Source organism: Melospiza melodia, chromosome 10 (genome assembly GCF_035770615.1).
Source record: "Melospiza melodia melodia isolate bMelMel2 chromosome 10, bMelMel2.pri, whole genome shotgun sequence".
In the NCBI taxonomy this organism is placed as follows: Eukaryota; Metazoa; Chordata; class Aves; order Passeriformes; family Passerellidae; genus Melospiza; species Melospiza melodia.
Genome location: NC_086203.1, coordinates 22,561,238 through 22,586,501, shown reverse-complemented (window position 1 = coordinate 22,586,501; position 25,264 = coordinate 22,561,238). Strand labels below are relative to the sequence as shown.

General features: G+C 37.8%; 1 protein-coding gene across 1 annotated transcript in view; it reads right to left on the bottom strand.

Moving 5' to 3' along the window:
• PRKAR2A (protein kinase cAMP-dependent type II regulatory subunit alpha) overlaps positions 1–25,264 on the bottom strand; it is a 59,875-nt gene that overhangs the window by 17,379 nt on the left and 17,232 nt on the right. The window contains exons 2-4 of the mRNA XM_063164881.1: positions 18,457–18,492; positions 2,210–2,262; positions 535–618 (exon numbers count right to left, since the gene is read on the bottom strand). Coding sequence (XP_063020951.1) covers positions 535–618; positions 2,210–2,262; positions 18,457–18,492 — 173 coding nt within the window. The remainder of the gene's footprint in view (positions 1–534; positions 619–2,209; positions 2,263–18,456; positions 18,493–25,264) is intronic.

Below are 25,264 nucleotides of genomic sequence, written 5' to 3'. Positions count from 1 at the left end.
CAGGTACAGAAGTGGAGCCCAGACAGAAAATGGGATAAAGCTGATCTGCACAGCAGGCTCCAGCTGGGTTTCCCTGTTGAACCATGACTAAACTTCCTTTTTTTGCAAGCAGCACAGCCAGGGAAACTGTGAAAGCCAAGAAAGATGACACCATATAAATGCCTTGCCTTGATGCTGACCTGCTTTACCATCTTTGCTATTCCCAAGCCCATAACAATATACTTTCACTGCATTTTCAATGACCAGATGTTCAAAGTTGAAGATGTAGATCACAGCTGAGTTTCTAAAAATACTCTTCATCAACACACAAGCCAATATTCATGCTGCTGATACACTTGAAATATTTACTGCACTCCTGAAGTTGGGAATTATCACTGCAGCATCTCTTGGCACCACTACACTGAAAATATTCCTTATCTTTTAAACAGAATTCTGTTTTCTTGTCTTTAAAAACTGTGTCTGGACTTTTAGATCATATTAACTGTACATAACAAAAAATAAACTCCATTTAAGATTTCCTTAAAATGCTATTACCTGATCTAGGTTTTTGAAGAGCAGGATATCTTTACATGCTTCCTGCAGTCTGCATCGCTGTTCATCAGTTTTTGGATGAACTACCTTTAAAACAAAGTAGAACAGAACAGTCATGACAACAAAGAAATATGATTACAGACTAAACCTTCAGCATGAAAAAGCAGAGCACAATTTAAGTGTCAAAAGTATACAGTCCTTTTTGTTTGCATAAACAGTATTTATATATAAACATACAATGCAAGACAGAATGAAAGACATGTAAGAAAAATACTATGTTGACAATTAACATATGAAAAATAACAGCGAAAAAGACAAGAAAGAAGAGGATGCCTTTTTCCATTCCATTCCCTTTCCTTCTAACACAGCCACAGTCAAAGGTTGAACATATCAAACAGGGGAAGAAGTGAACAGTTTTCTTCCTGAACTCTGGCTATATTAGTCCCAGTCTAACTACGGTTGGCACACAGGCAGTTTATATCCTATATGAAACATCCATCCAATAGGAAGTTATTGAATAAGCATGGCTTTTTCCTAACAAAATTACTGAAATAAAAGCTTTGTTGTTTGAGATATTTTGTTACTTCCTTCTATTTATAAGCATCAGGTTAAAGGAATCAATACTCACTGTATCACAAAAATGTTTATATATGTGCTTGTTAGGGGCTAATAATGAAAATTTATTAAAAAATTAATTACCTGACATGCACCACATTAACATTTCTTATTTCTGGAATAACAAGGATTCCAAAAACCAGTTATATCAGTAGGCATTTCTAAAAAGTTCTTTCCATAGTTAAAAAGGTCAGAGATCCTTGTTTTAAAAGAAAACAGAATATTGAATCATCAGCCAAGAAAACTAAGACCTTTGATGGAACAAATGTGTCCAAGTTTACAAATATTTGAATAATCCGACACACTCGCAGTAGGTTTTTTTTTTCTTTTTATAGCACATAAAAATTATTTACAAAGTATATTTATTAAGTATCTCTTCTTTTTTAAGAGAAATTATATTAGACTTAAATATTCATTGCAGAAGTGTAAGCATCCTTTGCAATGGAATCTGGAAAGGAACACCAGAAGTCCAGGGAGAAAACACTGATTCCCACCAACCAGGCTACAAGATTTGCTCACACAAACCCACCTCTGAAGAAATACCATTACAGTATCTGGATTTGCAATTCCTAGAAATTCCCAACTTTCAAGAACAAGAGAAAAAACAGGTGTCCACAGACTTAAAATATTTCAACCAAGCATTTCTCCTACCCAGGCAGAACTGCTCTGACAAGAAAGACAGTAAAAAGCATGTGAGGAATTTTAAGCACCCATGAAGAAACAGCTGTGGTAAAGCTTAACTAATTCTTCTTAACAGCATTGATGATCTAGGAATTGCCTCAACAAGCCTTTAAGAGAATTAAGAAAGGAAAATAGCAAAAATTTTAAAGATGGTAGAGTTAAGCGCAGCTCTCAAATCCTTTGAAGTAAAATTGTACTAAAGCTGTAGGTGACTAAAAAAGTCCATGAGACAAAGTGGCTCTGAATTTCAAAGCAATGTCACTTTGCCAGTGTCACCACACCACGCTCAGCAGGAAAAGCACAAGTGGTAAGAAAAGGCAATGCACATCTGCCTGTGAGTCTGCAGAGAGACCCATGCATGCAGTGATTCCCTCACTCTTACCCTTTGTTCTGTGTCTTCCTCCTCTTCATCTGGATTGAAAGCTTCAGCACAAACTTGGAAGAAAAAGAGCGAGGAGATAAGTAAAAAGAAGTAATTACATGAGAACAGCAAACAAATCAGTTTAAGTACGTTTCTTCTATTTTCCTACAGGAAAAACAAAATCACTTTTCATTTTGTCATTATAATGTCAGAGGCTCAAACCCTGTCTGCTCTCTGAGCAGGCACAGCATGGCTGTGCTCAGACTCTCATGTAAAAATTCTGTGACTTACTAAATAATCTTGCCGAGCAAGTACTCAAGCATGGACACAGATTTCCTTTCAACTGGTATCAAAGCTTAACAACCTCCATTCAGATTCATTTACAAGCATCTTCTCTAAAATGCAGGAGAAAAATACTGCTGCTCCACTGCTTTGTTCTTTGCAGTGCCATGTACAGAGCAAAACACTGAGAAAGGAGCACAGGGAAGGATGAGGCACTCACTCCACCTCAACTCTGATTTGCAAGTGAGTATCTATATTTTGGGAGGTTTTTTGATACAGAGAAATCATGTTTTCACAGAAATTAATCTGAGAAATTAACCATCAGCTTCACCATAGTACAGTCTAGGGAAAAATAGCATTTAGTCCCATCCCCCACACGTTTCTCTATCTTACTACATTTTAACCAAATTAATGTCAACTGATGATACAAAAACAACTCTAAAATTTACAGTGGTTTTTTTTTTTTTTTAAGGATGAGAACAGTTGTGGAAAAGTGCACACTACAGAGCACCAGGACAAGGCTCTGCCAAACATGTCATTATCCCTACAGGATCAACTGAAAGAGAGGCAATAATGCAGAGCTGCTGAAATTTCAAACCCTTTTTGTTCAGTTTTAATTCTTCAGAAAAGGCTTATCTACAGTTATCTCAGCATTTACACACAGTCTTACAACACTAAACACAGACACTTTGGCCACCAAAAGCTCACAGTTCTAGCTCAGATTTTCTTATGAATTCATGGATGTTTACAGTTCTTGCATGTGGAAGGGATCTGTACATTGTAACCACCTGTACTGACAGCCCTGTTTTCATCTAGCTGTGCCCTTACCTTCATAAGGGTGGTCTCACTTCTGAGGTTATACATTACTTATAAAATTTTACAAGGAAACATAGACAAGCATTTTCCTTTGTACTTTATCCAGCATCCTGACAATAGTGAAGACTTGGCAGAATGCCCAGAAGCTCACTGCAATGACATCTAACTGCTGAATGGAGTGAGAAAGTATAAATAAAAATCCAGAATGTCTAGAATTCAGCAACTTGTAAATAATTTGAAAATGCACACATCTATTGACCCTGTCATTGTGCACTCAGTAGGACAATAAAAATGCAAAACTCTAGCACAATTTACTAGGAAAGATTTGTTTGGTTTTGCGTGTCTTGATTTTTTTTATTTAGTATTTTTTCTCCCTAAAAGATACAAGTCTTTCCTAGGAAATTGGATTTTAATTCATTTTTTTCCTGGAGAGAACAAGGAGACTCAAATACAACAACAAGCATTCCACTTCCCAAACCACAAAGTAAAAATGTAATCATATAATCATCAGGCATTTAGGGAGTAAGTATTGCTCATACAATAAATCCATTTAACAATACAGAAACAGTTTATTGACAGTGCACCTACCACACACATGCTTTTAGCTTAACAGAGCCACCCACACTTAGGGCAGACACTTGACAAAGGATAAACAGAATTCTTCCCCAGCTGAAAAAGAAGTACAGTCCATGCCAGAGTCCAAGGATGGCTGGTTTATAGGAAGGTGGATGCCCACAAAGCTGCAGAACTTGGACTGATAGGCTGATCCACTTAATATGCAATACAAAGGCACTAACAAAGAGAACATTATTAGCATTTTGGTGTGAAAGCTTCCTCCTCCTTCCATTTTACAGTAAAGATCAAAGTCTATTGTGAAAGCTTAGGATTTTCAAATAAGGAACAGTTACTAAGAAGAAAGGCTCCGTGGTTTCAACAGTATGGTGAAACTGAAGATAATTAACTCTTCATTTTTTACAACCAGTGAATCACAGAACTCCAAACTGGAGTCCAATTCTCTATGAATTCAGAGATCACTGTACAACTAGACCATTCTATCATTCAAACTTTAATATTAAGCTGCAAATTTGATTTTGTTCCTACCTCAGCTGCAGGGAAGCTATTTCTAAGAATGCTTCAGAAAATTCAGGAAATTTTCTTTAAGATTTCCTTGGGAAAACAAGTTTTATTGCCACAGCTAAAACTAGAGCATCAGAGCAAAACCTTATCTCAAAACACACATCAAAGCAACACAGTCATCTGTAATTTCAGTATGAAATGGGTTTGGTTATGGTTTGTAAAGGTAGGTTTCCCCTATTTCATCTTACCCATTAAGGGTGAAAACAGGTCCCAAAGCCCCCCAAGGACACAGACTAGGACTTAGTGCCCTTCCCTTACATATGGAAATCTCTTCTGTAATGCCCATGAATGGGCACCACAGAAATACAATCAGAACATGGCAAAATACCACTTCTTCCCATGCTGTCACATAGAATGCCTTCCCATTATACTTCCATTCTTCAATCTCCTGCTGGGATTTCTTTTTCCATGCAGAAGAGCAGGCCAGACGTTTTGACTCCAACCTTGGGCAGCTCTGATTGACAGACTCTATTTATTTGCAGGCAGAGCTGCAACATTTAATGTAACATTTCTGTTGTGGTATACTTTAAAAGGGGGAGAGACACAAAATTCTCAAGCTTAATTAACATTGTGATACTCTGGAAAGCCAACAGAAAGCTTTTCAGCCCACTCCTAACAACCAACAGTATTTTCCAAATACTTTAAAACAATGACTAATGAAAAGAAAAAGCAGCATTACATCAAACCCACCCCATGTTTTATGGTGCAGTATGACCAATTTTTCTTTCCACTATTGTTAATTGGTAAATCACTTGGGGAAATACGTACTGTTGAACATATGACCTGTGTGTCAGTCCTACCTGCAAAATGTTTCATGTTATCTGTGCTGCTTTGCTATTCTTCTGGCTGTAAGGGACCTCCATAACTACCCTAAACTCTGCCAACCCCTGTCAGAAATCCAGGGAATTTCAGGGCTCCTGAAGGTTATTCATTTGAGCATTACAGTACAGCCAGTCCTAATGAAAAAATATCTGATCTTTCATCATGACAGAGTGAAAACAGCCTTGACCCATTATTTGATAGGTGACTGAATTCACATATTAACTATTAAAGTGTCCCAACAAAACACACTGTGAGGCAAGCTTGTTCTCACAAGATTCTCCTGAAAAGTGCTGTTTTACAGACTCATTTTAAAGGCAGTTGGAAGGGATCTCTCTCTGAAGATCATCCAGTCCAGCCTTCCCATCCAAGAGGAGCGATTTGGAATTCTGGGCTACTTTGGGGCTGACCTGGAAACCTCCTGAGGCAAAGATGGCACATCTCTCTGCTAACCTGCTCCAGCATCCACGGGGGAAGAGGTTTTCTGAATGTGCAACCTAAAGCTCACCAGTATCTCCATATAATTTGAAGTGACTTCTGAAATCACACCTTGCCTAGTTGAGATTTTCAGCACAACTCTGCCCTTGAGCAAGTGCTAAGCAAGAATCCATCAGTGGAAGTTGCACAGCAGTGTGACACATCTACAGCTCTATCAGCTCACACCATGCAGACCAAGCTTCCTTCCAAATCCACCCATACATAGTTCAAATAGCTTTGGAACATAAAAAAAAACCAGTTTTCAATTTTATGAAGCTTTGAGATAAAAAGAAATTCAGGCTTTTATCCTACCATCTACATTTAGTCTCTCTTAGCTTCTGCAGCTCTCATGCTGCACCTTCTTTGGCTTTCAAGAACATCTGTTAACACTTCTGAAGGCTCAGAAATGATAGAGCTCCATGGCTGCTTTGTTATGCAGGTGACAGCATCTGAAAGCAGCCGGGATCTGTGGAGCTGCAGCAATGACATCAGCAGTGGATGGGTGAGGGGGAAGCAGGGGTGGCGAGAGAGGCAGAAGCAGCAAGACAAGTTTGCCAGTACAAACACCACCTTCGTTTATGCAAGTTTTAATCACTCTCAAGATAATATTGTTCTGCAAAATAAGTGTTTTGTCAAGATCAAAGTCCTTGCACTCTATAGAAATCTGTATGCAAAATAACAGTTGAGCTTTTAGCTCTGGCAAGTTAATACAGCCTCCAAGAGAAACGCACACCATTCCTGTCCCTGAGAGATCTCTGCTTTTTGCAAAATAACAGCCAAGAGGCTGATGCCTGAATACCTTCAAACACACACAAAAGAAGGAAATTTAAGTTCTATGTTTTATGTAAGGTGAATGCATTATTAATATTTCTATTGCTACTGAAACAAGTAGCAAATACATGCCCTGTCATGCTCTCTTTTCAATTCTGGATCCCACCTGCAGAGTGAAATCCTATTCACTCTTCCTTACTTATTAGGGTGCATCATCTCCAATTGATCCTATCGGACCCATTACTAAAAATCCACTCAGAGCAGTACATGTAGAACCACTTTTCCAGTTATTTATTCAGATGAATAATTTTAAACTCTGTTTAAGGCAGCGCTCTTTGCATTTGAGTTTGTCAAAGCTTCAAGCATTTTTTGAGTCTGTCTCTCAAGGACAGATGCATAGGCTGTTCTGGGAGCACCATGCCAGCTGGAAAGATGACCACTGCCAGTGGCTTGTCATTCCCTCTGACAGCTGAGCTGCACTTCAAAACCGTGCACTCAGATGAATTAGGAAGCTTGAACAGCACTTACACACAGGTCTTTGCTGGCACAGCTAAATGTGATTTTCCACACTTGGAAAACAACTCCAAGTTTCCTCTCACTTCTGTTGCTGGTTAGCTCAGAACTTTTGGGTTTAGAAATTGCACTTTGTTTCTCAAGTGAAAGATCTCACCATGTCAAAGCAGACGACAGATTCGTACCTCGATCCAGCAAGTGGGAAACAGAACCTGCAACCATTTGCACCACCTGAGCCATTTTCACATTTATGACAGTTGGAAAGAAAAGCAACACTGAAACCCAAAGAACAGCTAATGTGTTCAGGAAAATCAGCCACTTCAGCCTTTAATTCACTAGTGAGAACTGACTGAAATCAAGGGTAAATTTTTTGTTAAAACCAACGTTATTGCATCAGCCCAAAACTCAGGGCTTGGGTCTTAAAAGACTGGTCTGTCACTTCATGTGCCACATGGCAATCTCCAGATGCAGGACAGCCCACAAGAATACCACCTCCTGACTTCACTCTTAATTCTCACGGAGGTATAACTGAGACATGATTTGCAATTAACCAGGACCTAAGCAAAAACCACCCCATCAACCCTTAGTCAAATACCAAAGCAGAATATTCAAACATGCAACCACTTGCATGACCATATATGTCAAATCAAGTGTCAAAGTTTTTTCAGTGGAGAAATATTTAGAAATGATTCATTTCAGGGGGAAAGGAAAAGAATGGATTTTCAGTTCTTGTAAGAGCTTCAAATGTCATTTATAGTTAAAAGGAAAGTAAATCAAGTAGGTTCTTCACAGGCAGAGTTCTTGTGTGTTACAGATTAACTCCAAAGGCACTCAGACTCAGCACAGCTGTGCCAAACCAGCTCTGTCCAGTCAGGATTCCAGGTTCAGGCACACTCCACACTTGGTCCCACAGGCTGCTCATGCTGGGAAGCTGCAAAGATCACTGTGTCAGGAAAAGAAGCCCATGAGACACTGATGGAGCCTGTAAAACCCTAAAACCCTGCACTGTTTCACCTAGACATGCAGAAAGCCACTCATGCACAACAGGTTGAAGCATTCACCTGGCTCTACCCAAAGTCACCTGAAAATGCCCAGCTCTGATGTGGACATCACCTGTGCTCCTCAAGGCCATTAATTTAATTTAACAGAGCAGCAAAACTGAGGTCCAAGGTGGAGCTTGGAGAAATCCCACTCTAGTTCACAGTTGGATAAACACTTTTACCAAGAGAAGTGCATGATTCATTACAGTGCTTGCTCCTAACCTTGCTTTTAGAAATCTCTGATAACCATTTCCTCACCATGATTATGTACTTCCCAATAGCATTACCTAAATCAGACTTCTCCAGCTTGTTCTCTTTCCATCAAGAGAGAAATGCGACACTTCCGGTGACAATGGCTTGTGACATTGTCACACACTCCCACCTCATACTACTCCTCAGTAACAAGTTCAGCACAGACTGCACAATCAATTATAAATTCCACCTTTTATGATAATGGGTTTTTTTCTTTGCAGGAAATCCAACTTTACATGCACAGACACCTTTTCTCCCAAGATGCCTAAGTACAGGCAACATAATAAGCCCTTTACAATTATGACAATTGGCTGACAACTATTTCCATAAGTGCATTTGCTTTATGTATTCTGAATAATGCAGTTTTCACATATTCTTATTACATTCATACAGATTAATAAAGATCTGATTTAAGTGTTTCTTTAAAAGGTTTTATCATCATATGTACAGTAAAACAACTGAGACAATGCCTTACAGCAGAATAGCCATTAAAATATTTTTTTTCTTCTACTACAGCAAGATTTGGCAAAGTATTTAAAATTACATTTCCCTAGGGGCAAACGAGAACTTTGATGATGAAAGAAGTAGAATAATAAACGGAAAGTAAATAATCAGTCTCTTTTAGATTCATATCTTTACACACATATAATGAAAGCATTACAAGTAGACAATACTGCTTCAACTAGATTTTAAAGACAAGCATAAAGCACTTTTAACAAGATACAATGTGTTCCTACTTAACTATTACTCCTAGGTAGGCTTTGTTCAGGGTTGGTTTTTTGTTTTGTTTAACTCCTTCTGCAGCCTGCAGGATCTGGCCTGGAAACCAGCCCCAGCTCAAGTGATTCAGGGACACGGCACCAGACAAACCACAGACCAAAGGCTTCAGAGCACCCAGCAACCTGCTCCAGAGATCTGGGAGGAAAAGACTTTCCCTATCATCCTAAGAGGCAACTTGTTGGGGGTCTTACTGAACTGCAACAAAACTTCAGAAGACAATCCTCAGCTAATACATCTTGATTTAAATCCTCCTCCTACTCAGGAGCAATTAAATGAAATACTTGTGCCAATGTAGGACTAGAGAGAGAATTCTCCTAAGCACTTCTCCTACCTCTCTGGCATAACCAAATGAACATGACATTTGCCTTTTTTTCTTTTTTTTTTTTTTTTTTTTAACTAAACCAACAGCTGTTTATCATTGTATTTACTTCATATAGTTGCCTGTTTAGTTGTATCAAGGCACAACTTTTACTTAATGCTCTTACGTATGAGTTATGCCAAATGTTTTAGCTTTTCCTTCCACTCTGCGTGCTCACACATTGGAGGGTTATATTCTCTCACCTCACTGAAGACACATGCTGCAGGAAAATAATGACAAACCCATGAGGCTATAAATCCTAGCCTATAATTTTTGATAATTGAAAATTTACAGTTTCCAGAGGACCTATGATGAAAGCACTCTGGTGATAAAATAAACCCTCTGCAGGTCTCTCCTGCCTGATTCCACAGAATCATCTGCTGACTAAACCACACCTGGGACTCCTGCACTTGGGGCTTCCATTTCTCAGCTCACAAGAAGAGAGCCCAGCATCCCATCAGACACTGGGACTTGCAGTAAGAGATAAGTCTGCATGAAAATTAAAACAACAAAAATACTTCCATCATGGTAGAGGACTAACAAAAATAAGAAGGTTTTCCATGTGGATGCGCATTGGAGTAAACAGCTCTGACACTGACAGTAACTACCAAAAGCAAAATACTGCCCTTTCAATCTTAAAACAGTAATTTACAATTTGCTACTTCTGTTTCCAATTCCCTTTACTACATTTAAATAGAATGGAAGCAGGTTATTTTGGAGTTATACATTATTCCATCTGGTGAAGCCTGGGAAATTCAAATGGAGCAAGCTTTATTCTTGCAAGTCAAGAAATCAGAAGACTGCAATGGATAAAACATGCTGCTGACCTTGTTCAAGCCTTCTAAGAGAGCCTTACTGATGAGATAGTCAGCCATAAAAAAGGTCTCCTGGAAAACATGATGCTACTACTATTTCAGAGCACACAGATTCACAATTGTAGAAGAAAGCCTTCTGCTTTAATGATCCTGGTTTAGCCCATCACATAAATTTTAACACATTTCCAAATGTGTTACGTAAGCAAGGCAGATAGAACCAGGAATTCAGCACCAATAATGCTCGTGTGCCTGAAACAGTGATACTTTCTCTGAGTTAAAAACAGCACAGAGAATGTTCACTTTCCCTTCAGTTTACATCAGAACACCACAAGTTCCAAGAAATGGCTCAAATATACACCTTTCCCCCCTCCCCAAAAAAGGAATGTAGCTTACAGGCTTTTAGTTGCAAACTGCAGCTAGAAAAGAGAATTTAGTTGGGGAATAAAACAGGAAAAGTGGTTTTCTAGTACAGAAATAAGAAATTTTCTTTCAGTTTACAGATCAAGGCATTTTTTCTTGTTTTATAAGTGCAATTCTGCCATATGAACTGCTAAACCTGCAAGAAGGCAAATAGTATTTTAAAATCATCTTGAGAAAAGTGCAGTAAAGCACTTTCTGCCTTAAAATTTCATTCAGCTACTTCTTTCTGATATCTCTTGTGACAGAGAACCAAAGCATGCCAAAATGTTAAAAGGCACTTCTGAAATCAATTATATGATATGATTTTCAAAGATTTCTAAAGAATGTTCAAATATGTTAAAAACCACATTATCCTGAATAGAACAACTAACACCTATTTACCTGTAGCAAACCAGGAACAATGAAAAATTAGCATGGCTTGACACAAAAGGATTGTGTGTAGAGGAATGACGTGGAAGCCCCCAATTCCCTGTGCTTGGAAACTGCTGCTTCCTTTCCTGGCACACTGGAAAAGCAGGAAATGTGGGAAGTTACTGTTGGAGCCCTTGAAGAAAATCCTGGCAGCTCCCCCATTCCTGTGGGGCTCCTGAGCAATTCCAGTGCCCTGGTGAGCACCAGCCATGGCAAAGGTGTGACTCCTTCACTCATTCATCTCCAAGATCAGCCAGCTCTGGATTTAGCATCTCACTGAATAAATGAATTGTCTTTGCAGGAAATACACAAAATAGACACTTGAAGTGGTCCAGCAAAATACTAATATTGGATATAACTTCATCAGCTGGAACTTGTGTGCCTTATTGCTGACCAGTTTTGTGTTTTGCCATCAGAGAAGATTAGAGAGCTTAAGAAAATTGGGGTCTTTCCTCTAACAAATTTTGGAGACACAGGAAAAACACACCAAATCAGGTAAGTGCTTCAGGCAGCCAAGTACCCACACACAAGGCACCTCCCAAAGTCAAGCCCTGACTCAAGTCTCTCTACAAATGAGAGCTCACAGCAGCTCCTCAGATACCTTTAATATTTCCTGAAGTGGGCTTTCATAATGCCATTATATTCCTTACACTGAGTTTTTTGCTATTCCTATAACGTTTTGTGTTAATTTGGGCTACACACAGACTCAGCAAGGTGTTCTGGTGTTAAAAATTTCCAGGTAGAGTTCATGAAAGTACATCCTTTCAAATTTAAATCAAGTCTGTTTAAACTTTTCTCCGTGGATGGACTATTTGACCTATTCCACATTTAAACTGAAATTACAGCAACCTAAAGTTGATTGAGGGTATTAATCAATATAGGAGCATAACATCTCTGACTCTGTCTAAAACTTTATATTAAAAAAGGGATGAAGTGCAGCCTTATATATTCACAAGAAAAATGGAAATCACATCTGACTCTGAGGTCACTCTAAAGATACATCACAGCACCAGGTTTTGTGCCAAGTATAAAATTCTCTGTTTTAGCCTGTATTGTGACAGGCATTTTGAGATTTGTGTGTTTGACCAACAAACCATGTTGGAATATTTTCATCTGGGCTTTAATTCCCATGTTAAAAACCATCCTGAGTTCAAAGAACAAAAACAAAACAAACGAAAAATTCTCTATCACACAAAAGAGAAAAGTTTAGTTCCAACCTATCAAAGGGAGAACTAAATTTTATTTCAATCATCAGCTGAAGGCTGATATTTTCAAAAGTATTTATGTATACAAAGATATGGACTAACATTTATGCAGGCTTGATAAAGACCTTTAATGTAAAAAAATTAATGGAAGTTAATCACTTGCACCTTTTGCTACCTGAATACTTTTGGTAAACTGATCCATACTGCATTACTTGCTAAAAATGCACATAGCTAAACTTATGCTCCCAACTGCTAAGGGCTAATTTCAGTTAAAACATTTGACTTTGGACAAACAAGTTCTAATTCTTATGTTACACTCTGGCCATGAACTATTATTAAGAAAGCATAAATAAAAAAGATGAAGGATTAATTGATTCTACTCCATTGCAGCACTTATGTGCATTAAGCAGACTGGATCAGATTTGTTCTGACCAGGAATTGCACTGACTTAAATTTTAAGTACAGATGCTCCCAGTGCTGTATTTCTCTTTGTGTCACAAAAAAAATCCTGCAGAATTGTTCACAACACTGTGAAATCCAAGTAATTGTGAAGTCATGACTATTAATTTCCAAAAATAAGCATTTTATTATTCACCGAACGTCAATCACATGCCAGGAATTTTTAAATAAGTCCCAATATTGCAAACAGAGAAAACAAGCTTTTTTTGTTTAACGAATAATGATTCAGACACTTTCTTACAGGAGAGCACCCACACAATTTATCACCACTTTCATCTGTCATCCCACATGCTTGGCTTTTGCTCATATCAACATTTTTTAAAATTAATTCTTTTCACTGTAGTTATGATACTGGTTTTGCAACCATTAGGGCTAGCAAAAATCCACAGAAGCTTCAGGTTGTTGATACAGGATAACTGTGCCTTTTATAAAAATGTGGATTTTTGAAGTCTCTTATCATTTATCACCTGCCTGAAAATCTATCAGCAGAAGCTATTATGCTATCAGTGTTGTAAGATGGTGAATAATCAATATAGAAATTAATTAAATAGCTTCAAGAGAAGAAACCAGATCATGATTTTCAAGTCAACCTCTGATAATCAGTTTAATACACAGAGAAGAGAACAGCACAGAGAAAGTCAGTCATCACTCAGTCTTCCTCCCTTGATGATTTCAAGTGCTGAGATTTTTATCACTGAAGTAGTAGAGAGTATTCTGCAAGAGAAATACTCAAAACAACCTCCCAAGAGAAGCATTGCCTCTTGCTTCACTGCTGCCATTTAGATGTCCTAATTTAACAGGGTCCCAAAACGGTCTTTCTTACCAAATACTAACATGCTGTGCGGCAATAATTAACAGAACAGCTTTATTAGAAAATTATTTTTGTTAAAGCTGTCATTTTAAAGCACTAGAAGCTACTAATAGGAATTTACTATGTGTAATATTATCATATCCTGACATCTCAACTTGCCAGGGTGTGAAGAAAATGCTGCCTTGCACTCAAAAGCACAGAGGAATATCAGACTTTAGCAACATATGTGCATTATGAGATGATTGCTCATTTTGGCAGGAGCCAGACTAATGAAGAGTTCAGGGTAAGGAGTCCCCACCACCATCAAAATAGAGAAGAATCAGTGAGCCCGAAGAGCCAATAGTAAAGGCCTCTTATAGAAGCTGATGTGATGAGAAAAGGAAAAGCCCAAAACTGACAGGGAATATCGATTTATACATTAAAAAAAAAAAAAAAAAATCCAACACAAACCCAAAAAAACTCCACAACACCATGCCATAGCATCACATCAGATAGCTAGAGACAAGAGAAACATGGAAAATACTGATTCTGAACCCAGCATCTGCTGGGGACACTGACAATTGGCAACTGTCAGGGTTCCACACAATGCTCATGTTTGTTACACACAGGAAAACAGGATTCAGGAACATTTCAACAAAATTAACCTCTACACATGAAACCTTTATTCAGCAGCCCCATCTCAGGGGTTTAGCACCCAGAATTTGATCCTTCTCACTCCACTGAGTCTCTGCTGAAAGCTGCCCCACCAAAAGGACCAACTGAGGCAAGTCTTGTTAATTCGATTCTTTTTTATATTAATATGAAAACAGGCACAGATCTTGACAGCTGTGTTACTATTAAGGAAATAACTATTATATATTGCTTCCCTTGATCATATAGCTCAATTATTCTGCTTACAGTTGTTGAATGTGAAAATTGTAATTTCATTCCAATGAGGCCAAAGAAAGGCTCAGGAAGGAGTACAGGCACATGCAAAAGAGAGATTATTACACCAGGTCACTCAGATAAACTGAAATAATTGTAGAAAAAAGATGAAAACTTTTTATGACACATGTATAGTATGGGTGTCATTTCGTCAGATTATCCTATCCCAAGAAGAAATCTGCAAGTCTGCTGGAGAGTGGGTGTTCTGTGGAATTAATCAAAAGTGTCTAGAAATGGCAATAGAGAAATCTATCAAAAAACTTCACTTTTCTGAAATATGCTAAAACTAAAAGAGGAGAAACTATGCTCAAGAGAGACTAGCGGGCGTCACACTCTCCCTTCCAAAAACACAATTAACTTTTCATTCAAAGCCTGCCAGGAGCAGAATTCTCCTCAGTGTTATGTACCAGTTCTTATAGTGGGACAAATATCAATGCTCTCTTCCTCTAGCATTGAAACAGCTTTGATATAACTGAGAAAGGAGGTATCACTGATTTCTGCCACCTCCCTGCACTGTGTAGTCTGTCCCAAGCCAAGGACACAGATACTGGCAGGCTCTGCAGCCTTCCATGACAGAAAATGAAGTGACCAACATAATTAAGTTTGTCAGGAACCCCTATGCTTGGAGGAAGATCAAGAAATGTAATGAAGCAAGTATGAATTTCAAAGTTCCCAGCCCAGTTCTTGGGAGGAAGGCATCCATAAGGGATGCAGGCCACTCCATCCAAGGCTGAGTCAGTGAGCAATCCATGGAACACAGGTTAGTTACCCTGGCAGAAGGCTCAGACTCTGCTAACTCACAGCAGCAGCAAGACAACTGCTCTGCTGGGTAATTAGCACTGAAATTGCATCACAGCCCATGGCACCCCAGAGCTAGGAGGTTTTCAAATCAGTGAGCTGGTTTTTCCCATTTTAGTTTCTACCACCAAAATAGCTTACAATTTTACAAACAGGATTATTTTAATGAAGTCAGCTCAGATACAAATTAGAGCTGACCAACTGTTTGTGTGCACACCATGGATCTCAACGTTACATGGCCAAACATGCCACACACAAGCCAGCTATTCACTAGATTAACTTCTAGAGGAACATCAAGCTCTCATTTCTCCTTCTCCCTCCAAGCATTCTGTGGAAAAGGCTGTTTCTCTTCATGAGAACACTACCACTCTGCACTTCTATAAATAATAACATAAACATGATTAGATAAATCCCCTTCTTCCAGGATGACCCTCCTGCACAGTCCATTTTGAGTAAGTCTTAAAGAATGACAGCTAAATATTTACAACACTGGTAGTATTTGCCAAAGTAGTTTAGATGTTTCATAACCAGAAATAAACACCTAAATGAAAATTTAGTAATCATTAGAACAGACTTATTCTATGAGATTATGTATCTCTAGAATTTTCAATAATGCATCAGGGGAATCATGATCATCCTGTTATCTGTAGGCAACTAATCAGAACCAATCAGTAGAAAACACTTCAAGTTTAATATTGAAAAATTAATAAAGCAACGAAAAAAAGATCCTCTGACTACTATGTGTAAGAGAGCATAATAAACACCTGTTAGGCTCCAAGAACAAATCTGTAGTTGAATGGTTTACCAGAACAATGATTAGCCTGTCATAAACTGCATGGAATATAGACAATCACTTTATCAACTTTTTCTCTAAAAATTATCAAAAATTATATTTTTCTTTTATTTTTGACCTAGTAAACAAGGACAATGCTGTAATTCCCTAGGCAGCCAAACACTTCAAAAGAACAATGCTTGCTTCAATTTACCTCAATACATCCCATGTTAGCTTTTAAATGCTCTGTAAATCTATGATTTTGTGCATGCAAATGTTGATAACAGCAAGCAACTGAGCTCTGCTCTTCATTCCCCTTACACACTGCACTGGAAACACAGAAATATTGTTGGATTGACAAGGTTCAACATGGACTAGCAGAAAGCTCTTCTGAAGAGAAGACCACAAAATGCAATTACAAAGAAGAATTGTGTGCCAGCTTTTCTATGGTTTGCTCTGCTTTACTTTATAAGTTAAATGCAGAAACATTTAGCTACTATGCTGAGTAATCTGTAAGGCAACAGTGGTTTGGTGTTTGCTGTTATTTTTTCATTTATAAAGACAAAACCTATCTTACAAAAATTGCAAAATGAAAACTTGCTGAAAACCGAATACATCAAACACAAGTCAAACCAAATCCAGAGCAGCAAACCCAGCAAGTCAGTCACTGATTTTCTGCAAGGGATTGTAAAATGTGGCTGCCTATGATGGTAGGGCCTGAGCTCAGTACCCAGCCTCATTCCTATGCAGTTCTTGAGAGAAACAGCAGATATGGAGTGGAATAAACCACCCCAGCAAACAACCCCCACCCCAAACCAGCAGTTTCTCTGCTTTTCCTGCCAAGAGAAGGAAAACTGCAGCTCTTTGTGTGCATATGGATGGTGTTTGCATTGCCTTTGCATTTTAACAAATCCCACACTGATCATGACCTATACAGTGTATACAGAGAGAAAATTGATCTTTTTATATTCTGGAAAGTATTTAACATAGCAGTAATATACACATATTCTGTTATTGTTTGTCTCCATGACAATTCTAATATGAACTGTAAACTCTGAATATTTCTAGCTCTTCCTGAAGCAGGAGCATTATTAAGCAACTAAAGCCCTCTTTAATCTAATTGCACAAGTTAGCAATTCAATTTTACATTTGCTTTTTAGTTGTTCACATTAACCTTTAGACCCCCTAAATGAGAGAATTGTTTTTGAACTAAAAGCAGCTCAGTACTGTGTGAGCACCAACACTGCATTTCAAAACGATTCAAAAAGTCAAAAAGATTACAAACACTTTCTGATTAAGGCTTAATTTTTTAACTTTGGGAATAACTCAGTCTTTATTTAAATTTAAATCTGAGATTTTTTCACTCCTCATTTCTAAGATTTTTCTCCATCAGCAGGATCCAGGATGGACCAGTTTAATTAGCAGAGAAAGTGTCTTAGGCCTCTCCAAATTCTCTACAGTATATGACTCTCAATATTTACTATCAGAGCATCAAACTCCACCATCCAAGATAAAATTCTGTCCTGCCTAGATTTCTCATGTAATCATATCTCAAAACCAGAACACTGTCAATCTTTAAGAGTTATGAAATTCTCATTATACTCAGTTATTTGTTTGTAGTGGCATAAATAAACTATTATCTTTAATAATATCCAAGCAACCAGTAGGAAAGCAAATGAACTGCATGGGTATAAGGACATTTTGCACATAAACACATATTAATCTCATATATATATATATATATATATATGGTATATAAATAAATAAATGTATTATCAACAATGCTCCACCATAACTAACATACCCAAAAACATGTCAGATCATCCACATGAATTACAAAATGAGTAGACTTGAACTCAAAACTAGAGAGAAAACACTGAATACATTGGCATTTTAAAGATATTTGTTAAAGCAGAATTAAAACTTTCTAGACCAGCTAAATGTTAGTAAAATATTTGAAGACAAAAAAAAGTACCACATGCAAAGCAAGTCACATTGCACCTCAAATGAAAAAACAATGCAATATCTTCTCATCAACATATAACATTTTGCTCATGTGATACTCTTCAAAATCAACTTGCAAAGGAATTTTTTGGGAGTTAGTTTCTCATTAAAGCATTTTATATTGGTGAGACAGGAAACAAACAAACAAGTATAATCTGTGTCTCTAGAACAAGTGAACAGCCACTAATTCAACTACTATAAATACCAGCTGCATATCTAAATCTGCTGACCATTGGCGTCTACAGTGAATTAAGAAACAATTCTCATTATTTCAAACAAAAACAATGGCAGAATTATGAGACATAAGGCAATAAGAGAAAGGTAATATTTAATGTACTTCCTTTAGTCAGATACACATTTCAAAACTATTTCAGATACTTTGAATTCTTAAAAAGAAACCATACCTGATACTCTTCTGTTGTATCGGTTAACAACTGGAGCTGGAAAAAAAAGAAAAATAAAATTACACATTTGTATTTATTATTACAAATATTTTTAATTAATTGCATAATCATTATATACTTTCAGTACAGAAACACCATACAAATCTCTTTTTTAAATGATCCAGTATAAAGCTTTCATCCATCTACTTGCCAGCCGGTAAGTTTTTATTCAAAATGAAACTTCATATTCCTGAAGGCCATTACATGCTAGGATGGATGGTAAGTAGTTTTGGCTTGGGTTTGGTTTTTTTTATCTAATTCTGAAAAAAACATACCTCTACACAGATTATCCAATCCTAACCTATCATCAGCCAGCAGCCTCATTTATTTGGTATTATTGCCAAGCACTGCAGCACTTTAGGTCAGCTGTACCTCCTTCAAGGTGGATCAAAAGCCAAAGAAGTTTTGGCCAAGCCGTTCTGTGCCCCAGGCAGGGCAGGGCTCCCCCAGTCCCTGCAGCCCTGAGCAAGGCTGCCTCACACACTGAAACTGGAGAGGGCTGAGGTGCAGCATCCACTGCCTCCTTGCTCAAGCTGTAGCTCTACAAGGCACTTGGATTTTGGACTGGGATGAACTGCCCGAGTTCCACTGTGCACATCCATTCTGACATTGCCTTCAGCAAACAGCACCTTTCCCCCTTTTACAGTAGCCAAGGCACCGTCTTTGAGAGCTGCTTCAGTCTCAAAAAAAAAACCCAAAACAAAATCTGCCTGCAAAGTTTCACCCAGAAAAAAACCAAAGCACTCTCTTCTCCTTCACCTTTAACGACCAACATCATTTTATTCTGACTGCTTCATGTTTTCCCACTTTTCTTCCCTTCAACATTTTTCCTGGTACAACCTGTAACCTTTCTATTCCATTCTTTCAATATTTAAGTTAGAGCAGCCTTTATACCCCATCAAACCACATGCATCACCAGAGCAAGATTTATTAAACACCCACCACGAAAATCTTAATGACCCCATCATTTCTTAGAAACTTTTGAGTATCTCAGCACCACCAGAATACAGAGAACAATGATTACTTAGCAAAGCCAGAAGAGCTCAGCTTCTTTGGAGCCCTTACAACCACCCTACAAACACAAAACTGCAAATAATACCACAAAAATGAGATCAAAATTATTATTGTGTATTTTTTTTTTAAATAAAGGAATTCAGAAGAGGTTGGAGGGGAAAGGAATAATCAGGCTAATTCCATAGTTTTCAGCTAAATCTATTAACAGGGAGACAATGCTCAGCCTCAAAAGAAGCTCAGGATTAAATGCAACATTATTATGAATTTTACAATTTAGATCTACACTTCTATAATATGACATAATCCTCATAAAAATAACACTGACACAGTGTTTCATACATCAAGCTTGAAGAGGTTCAAAAACACTGAATAACAAACCTGAGAATTCAAGTAACTTTCTCTTCAAACCTTTCAGCAATTTACGACAGCAGGGACCCTTCCTGCAAATAAGGGCAGGATTTATCTCACTTGCCAAAAGACAACAGGGATGGGAGAAGTTTACCCCACCTTAAGGGGAAACAGGGATTGGGAATACAGATCCATGCGGGTTTATTAAACAAACTCATGCATCTGAAAGTGTTCAGACATTTTGCCCTTTCTTAACTTTTCCTCGTGGGTCTGTCTGTGGCTACCAGTGGTGACACAAAACTGCTCTGGACAGTAATTTGCCCCAGTAATTATACTCACATCTAACTGAGTAACTGCTCAAAATTGGCCAATTTGGACCTGAAGAAACAGGAAAATTCACTACTTTTATCCAGAGACCAGTCAAATTCTACCAATTCTCTAAGGTTTTGAAGAATGGGAAGACCGAAACAAATTAGTTCAGTTTCCACTACAAAGTCATTTATTACAAAAGAAAATACTAAATTCAATATGTAATTTGATATGTTTGCTGTACAAGCACCTCATCAAGGTCATAACAGTTTTCAGTAAATGATTAACCAGTCTCATGTACAGATTCAGATACTTTTAATCAACACCGTTAGTGAGTAAATACATTATTTCAGTTTCTATCTTGCACATACAGAATTTCTTCTCCACCTTATGACTTCTACACCCATTTCTTGCTCATATTTAAGAATAACATTTTCATGTCTTTGAACAGAATTAATATACTACAGAATACTCTGGTGTACTTTGGGCAACATAGAAAAAAATCCAACAACGATGTCTTCTTTTGGAATCTTGATTATTTTATCCCATAGCAGGGTTCAGTGTCATCAAAACTGCATCAAGTTTTCCAATGTTAAAAATGAGCAAAACACAACCTTTTAAGGGCAGTTAAGAGACGACTATTATTCTGCCTCCACAAAGCTTTTAAGATTAAAATGATAGTTTGCATCTCTTACACCAGTGACAGTTCTAACATGTATAAAATTCACTTTTATGTGTTGTCAGATGACTATTTTTATGCTAAAGAGATAAAAATCTGGCATTTCCTAGTAGAGAAGATTAGTGAGGATTTTTTTCCTTCTGGCTTACCAATGAAAAGCTCTCTGCTTACGACTATTTTCAGTATTGCACAGTCATATTGCCAATCCTATGGCACCCTTGTGTTTTGCTATTGGAAGTACATGAAGGAAAAGCCTGGCATTGAGCACTGCTAAGAGAAACCTCTCTGAAGGTCCCACACACACCTACACCGGTCTGTGGACAGATTCCAAAAAATCAGATGGGGTGGAAGGGAAAAATACATTTACTGTTAATACAGCCTAGCTCCTAGGCTGAGCACTAAAGGGCACCTAATTTAAAGCAATGGTGATGGACATACCAGGAATAAATTCCTACACCAGAGCAGCCCCCAGAGCACAACCCTGCCTACACTGTGACAAGAATCCAGTGAATCCAGCACTACAGGAACTGGTACCACTCAGAGATCTGCAATCTACAGAAACAAGATTAAACTGCTGCTTTGAAATAGTAAACAAAATTATTTTTTTTTAAATCTCCAGTTAGAACTCCCCCCTGATGCACACTCATGGGCCACATTCAGTTTGAACAATGGCCCATGTCTCTGGTAATGATATGAATGTTATTATACTTTAATTGCAAAAACCATAATGAGATTAGAAGATTTGGTTGTGAGATGATTGCATTGTAAACTCCCCATTATGTCAAAACCTCAGGTGCAGCAATATTCGAGTTCAAAATGTCTCATACCTTTGGCACAGCTCCTGCTTCTACTTGGCTCATGGGAACCAAGACACAGTAATTGGGTAAACACAACAAAAACTGAGGTAAATTAAACCATTGTACCAGAAGAGAGCAAAACGGCCCAATTTCCTCCCTGGCAGCCAAAGGCAAGTGATTCTGGCACTGGAAAGGCAGATCAAGCTGTGCATTCCACACTTCTGCCAGAACTGACTCAGGACAATCATCCTACTCCACTGTTCAAGGAAAATCAGGAATGTCTGCTGAACATGTACGTGGCCTCCATACTGTGATTAGACACAGACTGAAGTAAGCACTAGATAGGAACACTTAAAAAGCTGCTTCAGATTGTCATTATATTGATTTAATAAAAATATTTTAATAAATTGCATAACTAGGTCAATACTGTACATTGCAGAACTTAAATTCAAAAACGTGCATTACATCAGTAATGCTACAAACAGCAGCAGTACCACACAATTAGTGGCTACTACTAACTGTACTTCCACTTCCTAGTGGCTCCATTTCATTGGGTTTTCTCACTTGAAAACTTAGGCATGTAAATCATACACTGGGATTTTAAAATTTTTTTTAAATACTTTCCATAAGTGACAAAACATTAATTTCTCCAATATCCTTCAGTTTGCTTTGGCATTGAGATTTACTTTGAAATATCTGATGCTCAATTATGGCTCATTATATTTAACTCACAATAGTTCTGACTGTGGTTATAAGCAGGTATAAAATACAGCCCCATAGGTGAAAAATGGACACAGATATTATTTTTCTTACTGTTTTTAAGCCAAATCAAACTAGCAATTCCAATATTTAAGGCAAACAAGTGACAGTAGAACCTCTCTTTACAACCAGACCTAAAAGCACACTTTTCCTGCAGTGCGTGGGCTCCCTTCTCTGTCATTGACTTTGAAAAGCGACTGGTAAAAAAAACCATCAGGCTTTTTTAGATGTACACTACTACCATAACAGGGAAAGCTGTTTCTCTACACTACTCACAAGCCTGAAATGAACAGAAATACAACCATCATTCTCCCAGCTACTGTTACCCACTTATTACACATCCTAATAAAAATTCTTATAGAAAAAGACAAAACTCAAAAGATCAATTCAGGGTCACAGGAAAAAAAAATTCTGGGGCAAACAAAGGACTGGCATTCCAGGCATGACAGTAGAGTACAAGGTGCTACGGCTCTGTACAGGATGTACCTTGAAAACTTACTTCTCTTTTTTCACAAGCACTTTGCTTTTCACTATGATCTGTCAACATTTCCTAATTTCAACTATGGTGAAAAAATCACACTGTTTGTGATTCTGAATACAATTTACAGTAGCATACTAAGTTAAGCTATTGTGCATACAAATATTTAATACAGATCTTCTATGTAATCTAATCAACAATTTTTGAAGGTTTCCTGATGAAAGATGGAGCAAAGCTTATAGTAGGTGGCATAAACTTAGTATGGCGCTCAGAGTTCAAAGAGCATAAGCACAAAACACCAGCTTTATTACAACCAAGTAGCACAAATCAGTGATTTACAGAGTACTTTCCCATTGGATCATGGCACAAAATCATCCTGTGGGAAGAGAAACAAGAAGAGAAACAGAATGTAAACGGTTCTAATTTAACAAGTCAATTAAGTTTATCCAAACAACACATGAGTTGACACTAAAAACCATTAAAGCTGAAATAGCAGAAGCAGAGTGGAGTATAAATCTGAGGCGTGACTGTCTCTCTGGAATGCTGTATCAAGTTACGATAAGGAAGTGCCAGACTACAGCTGTCAAACTGTTTTTCTACACACCAAGATGTTAATGGACTTACATAAATAGGAACCACCACAACTCTGAGAAAACTCATCAATTCAAGTATCAGCTTTTTTAGGATTCCTGGCAATTAAAAAGTAATGCTAGAGCAGAAAGAACTTTCATCATCAGATATGCAACTGTACTTCAATAAATACCAATCTGAATCTTTTTTTCAACAGATAAGTAAAACAGAATTCCCTCTGACTGTTACCAATATAACAGTTGCATATCCATGATTTCCTTCAGGATGTCCTTGCTGGATAGTGGCAAATTCTCAATTACCCCTTCCACATTTCTACTTTATAAGGTGGAGACCACAGGTAAGGCTACAAACTACTTAGATTTTTTCAGAGGCAGCTCTGGAACCCAAGAGATCACCTCAGAGCTTCTCTCAGAAAAGCAGAACAGACAGAAACGGATCAGAGTTTTATAGACATCCTTTTATTTTCCTTTCTATTCCCTTTATTTTCCCTCCTATTCCTCTGCCTACCCACCCCCATAGAGGAGGATGGAAACTCAGAGCCGGGTTAGACAGGCAGGAGAGACCCTGATGGTGTCAGCTGAAGCATGCCAGACATTTGGAGGAAGACAAAAGGTCAGGGAACATTGGGAAGAAGTGAGTTTTCAGAGAACAAAGAGAGGGAGGACACAACACAGAACATTAAAAAATTAAAAAGTGGAAACCATGATCCACGATTAGGTACACACAGGCTTTGCTTTTCTGTAAAAGATTCTTACATCTATTAAGTTGGAAAACAATAAAAATTATTACATTGCTATTAAACATTGTTTTCCTGTCTGCTGCGGTAAAAATAACAGAGACATAGACACCTTGTTATTTCTCAGTATTGAAAAACAGCTGTCATCAACAGCAAGAGAACAAAACATAAGAACAAAGTTGCAATATATCCTGGTCTCCAATTTAATTGATTTTCTTTTAATTTGTATTTAAAAACTACTGACAAAATGGAGAAACACTGTCTGAAAGCCTCATTTTAGAAGAGTCCCTGATCCTCGCTTTCCAAGTTTTTTAGAGCCCCTCTGATAGAAAGAATGTATCAACTTCTGAAGGGAAAAGTTGAGTCAACAAGCAAAGCATTTATGTCAGTAAAAAAAGATGTTTATGAAGCTAAAACTGTTGTGCTATTTTGAGTTGGCTCTTTTTTGGTTTTCAAGTACAGTAAAAAAATGAATATGCACTCTGGAATGGACAGACTTTAAACAGCTGATCAATTCAAGAAAGAAATCATTGCTTGACTAACTGAAAGGAATCTGGTGAATCTTTGGTTATGATGGCATTTCTTGACTAAGGCCTCCAGAGTGTTGTTTGTTTTTAAATCAAAGATCCTTGTTTCCAGTGTATCCCTATTTCAATATTCCCTTTCCACAACTGAACCTGAGCAGCCATGCATGGCGCTACTTTCATTCAGAGATATTCATTCTCATAAATAAAGGACCATTACCTGCTCTCAGAATTCAGGAGCTTGTACAGCCTGACTGAAGCCTGAGCCCAGGAGAACAAACACCTTCCAAGCAGCACTTCACATTATCTGACATTGCAATGGCATGACCCACACAGCCCTCTCCTATTTCTTGCTGACACGTCTCAGATCAAGCCAAACACAGCACTTTTTTTTTTTTTTTATGAGTGTAATCTATATTATGAAGATCAAAGAGATAGCAACAAGGCATGCACTTGCTTTACAGACATGAAATTAGAAAAACTCCTGGTGCTGAGGTACAATCTCAGCTAAAAGAACACATTTCACAGTGATTA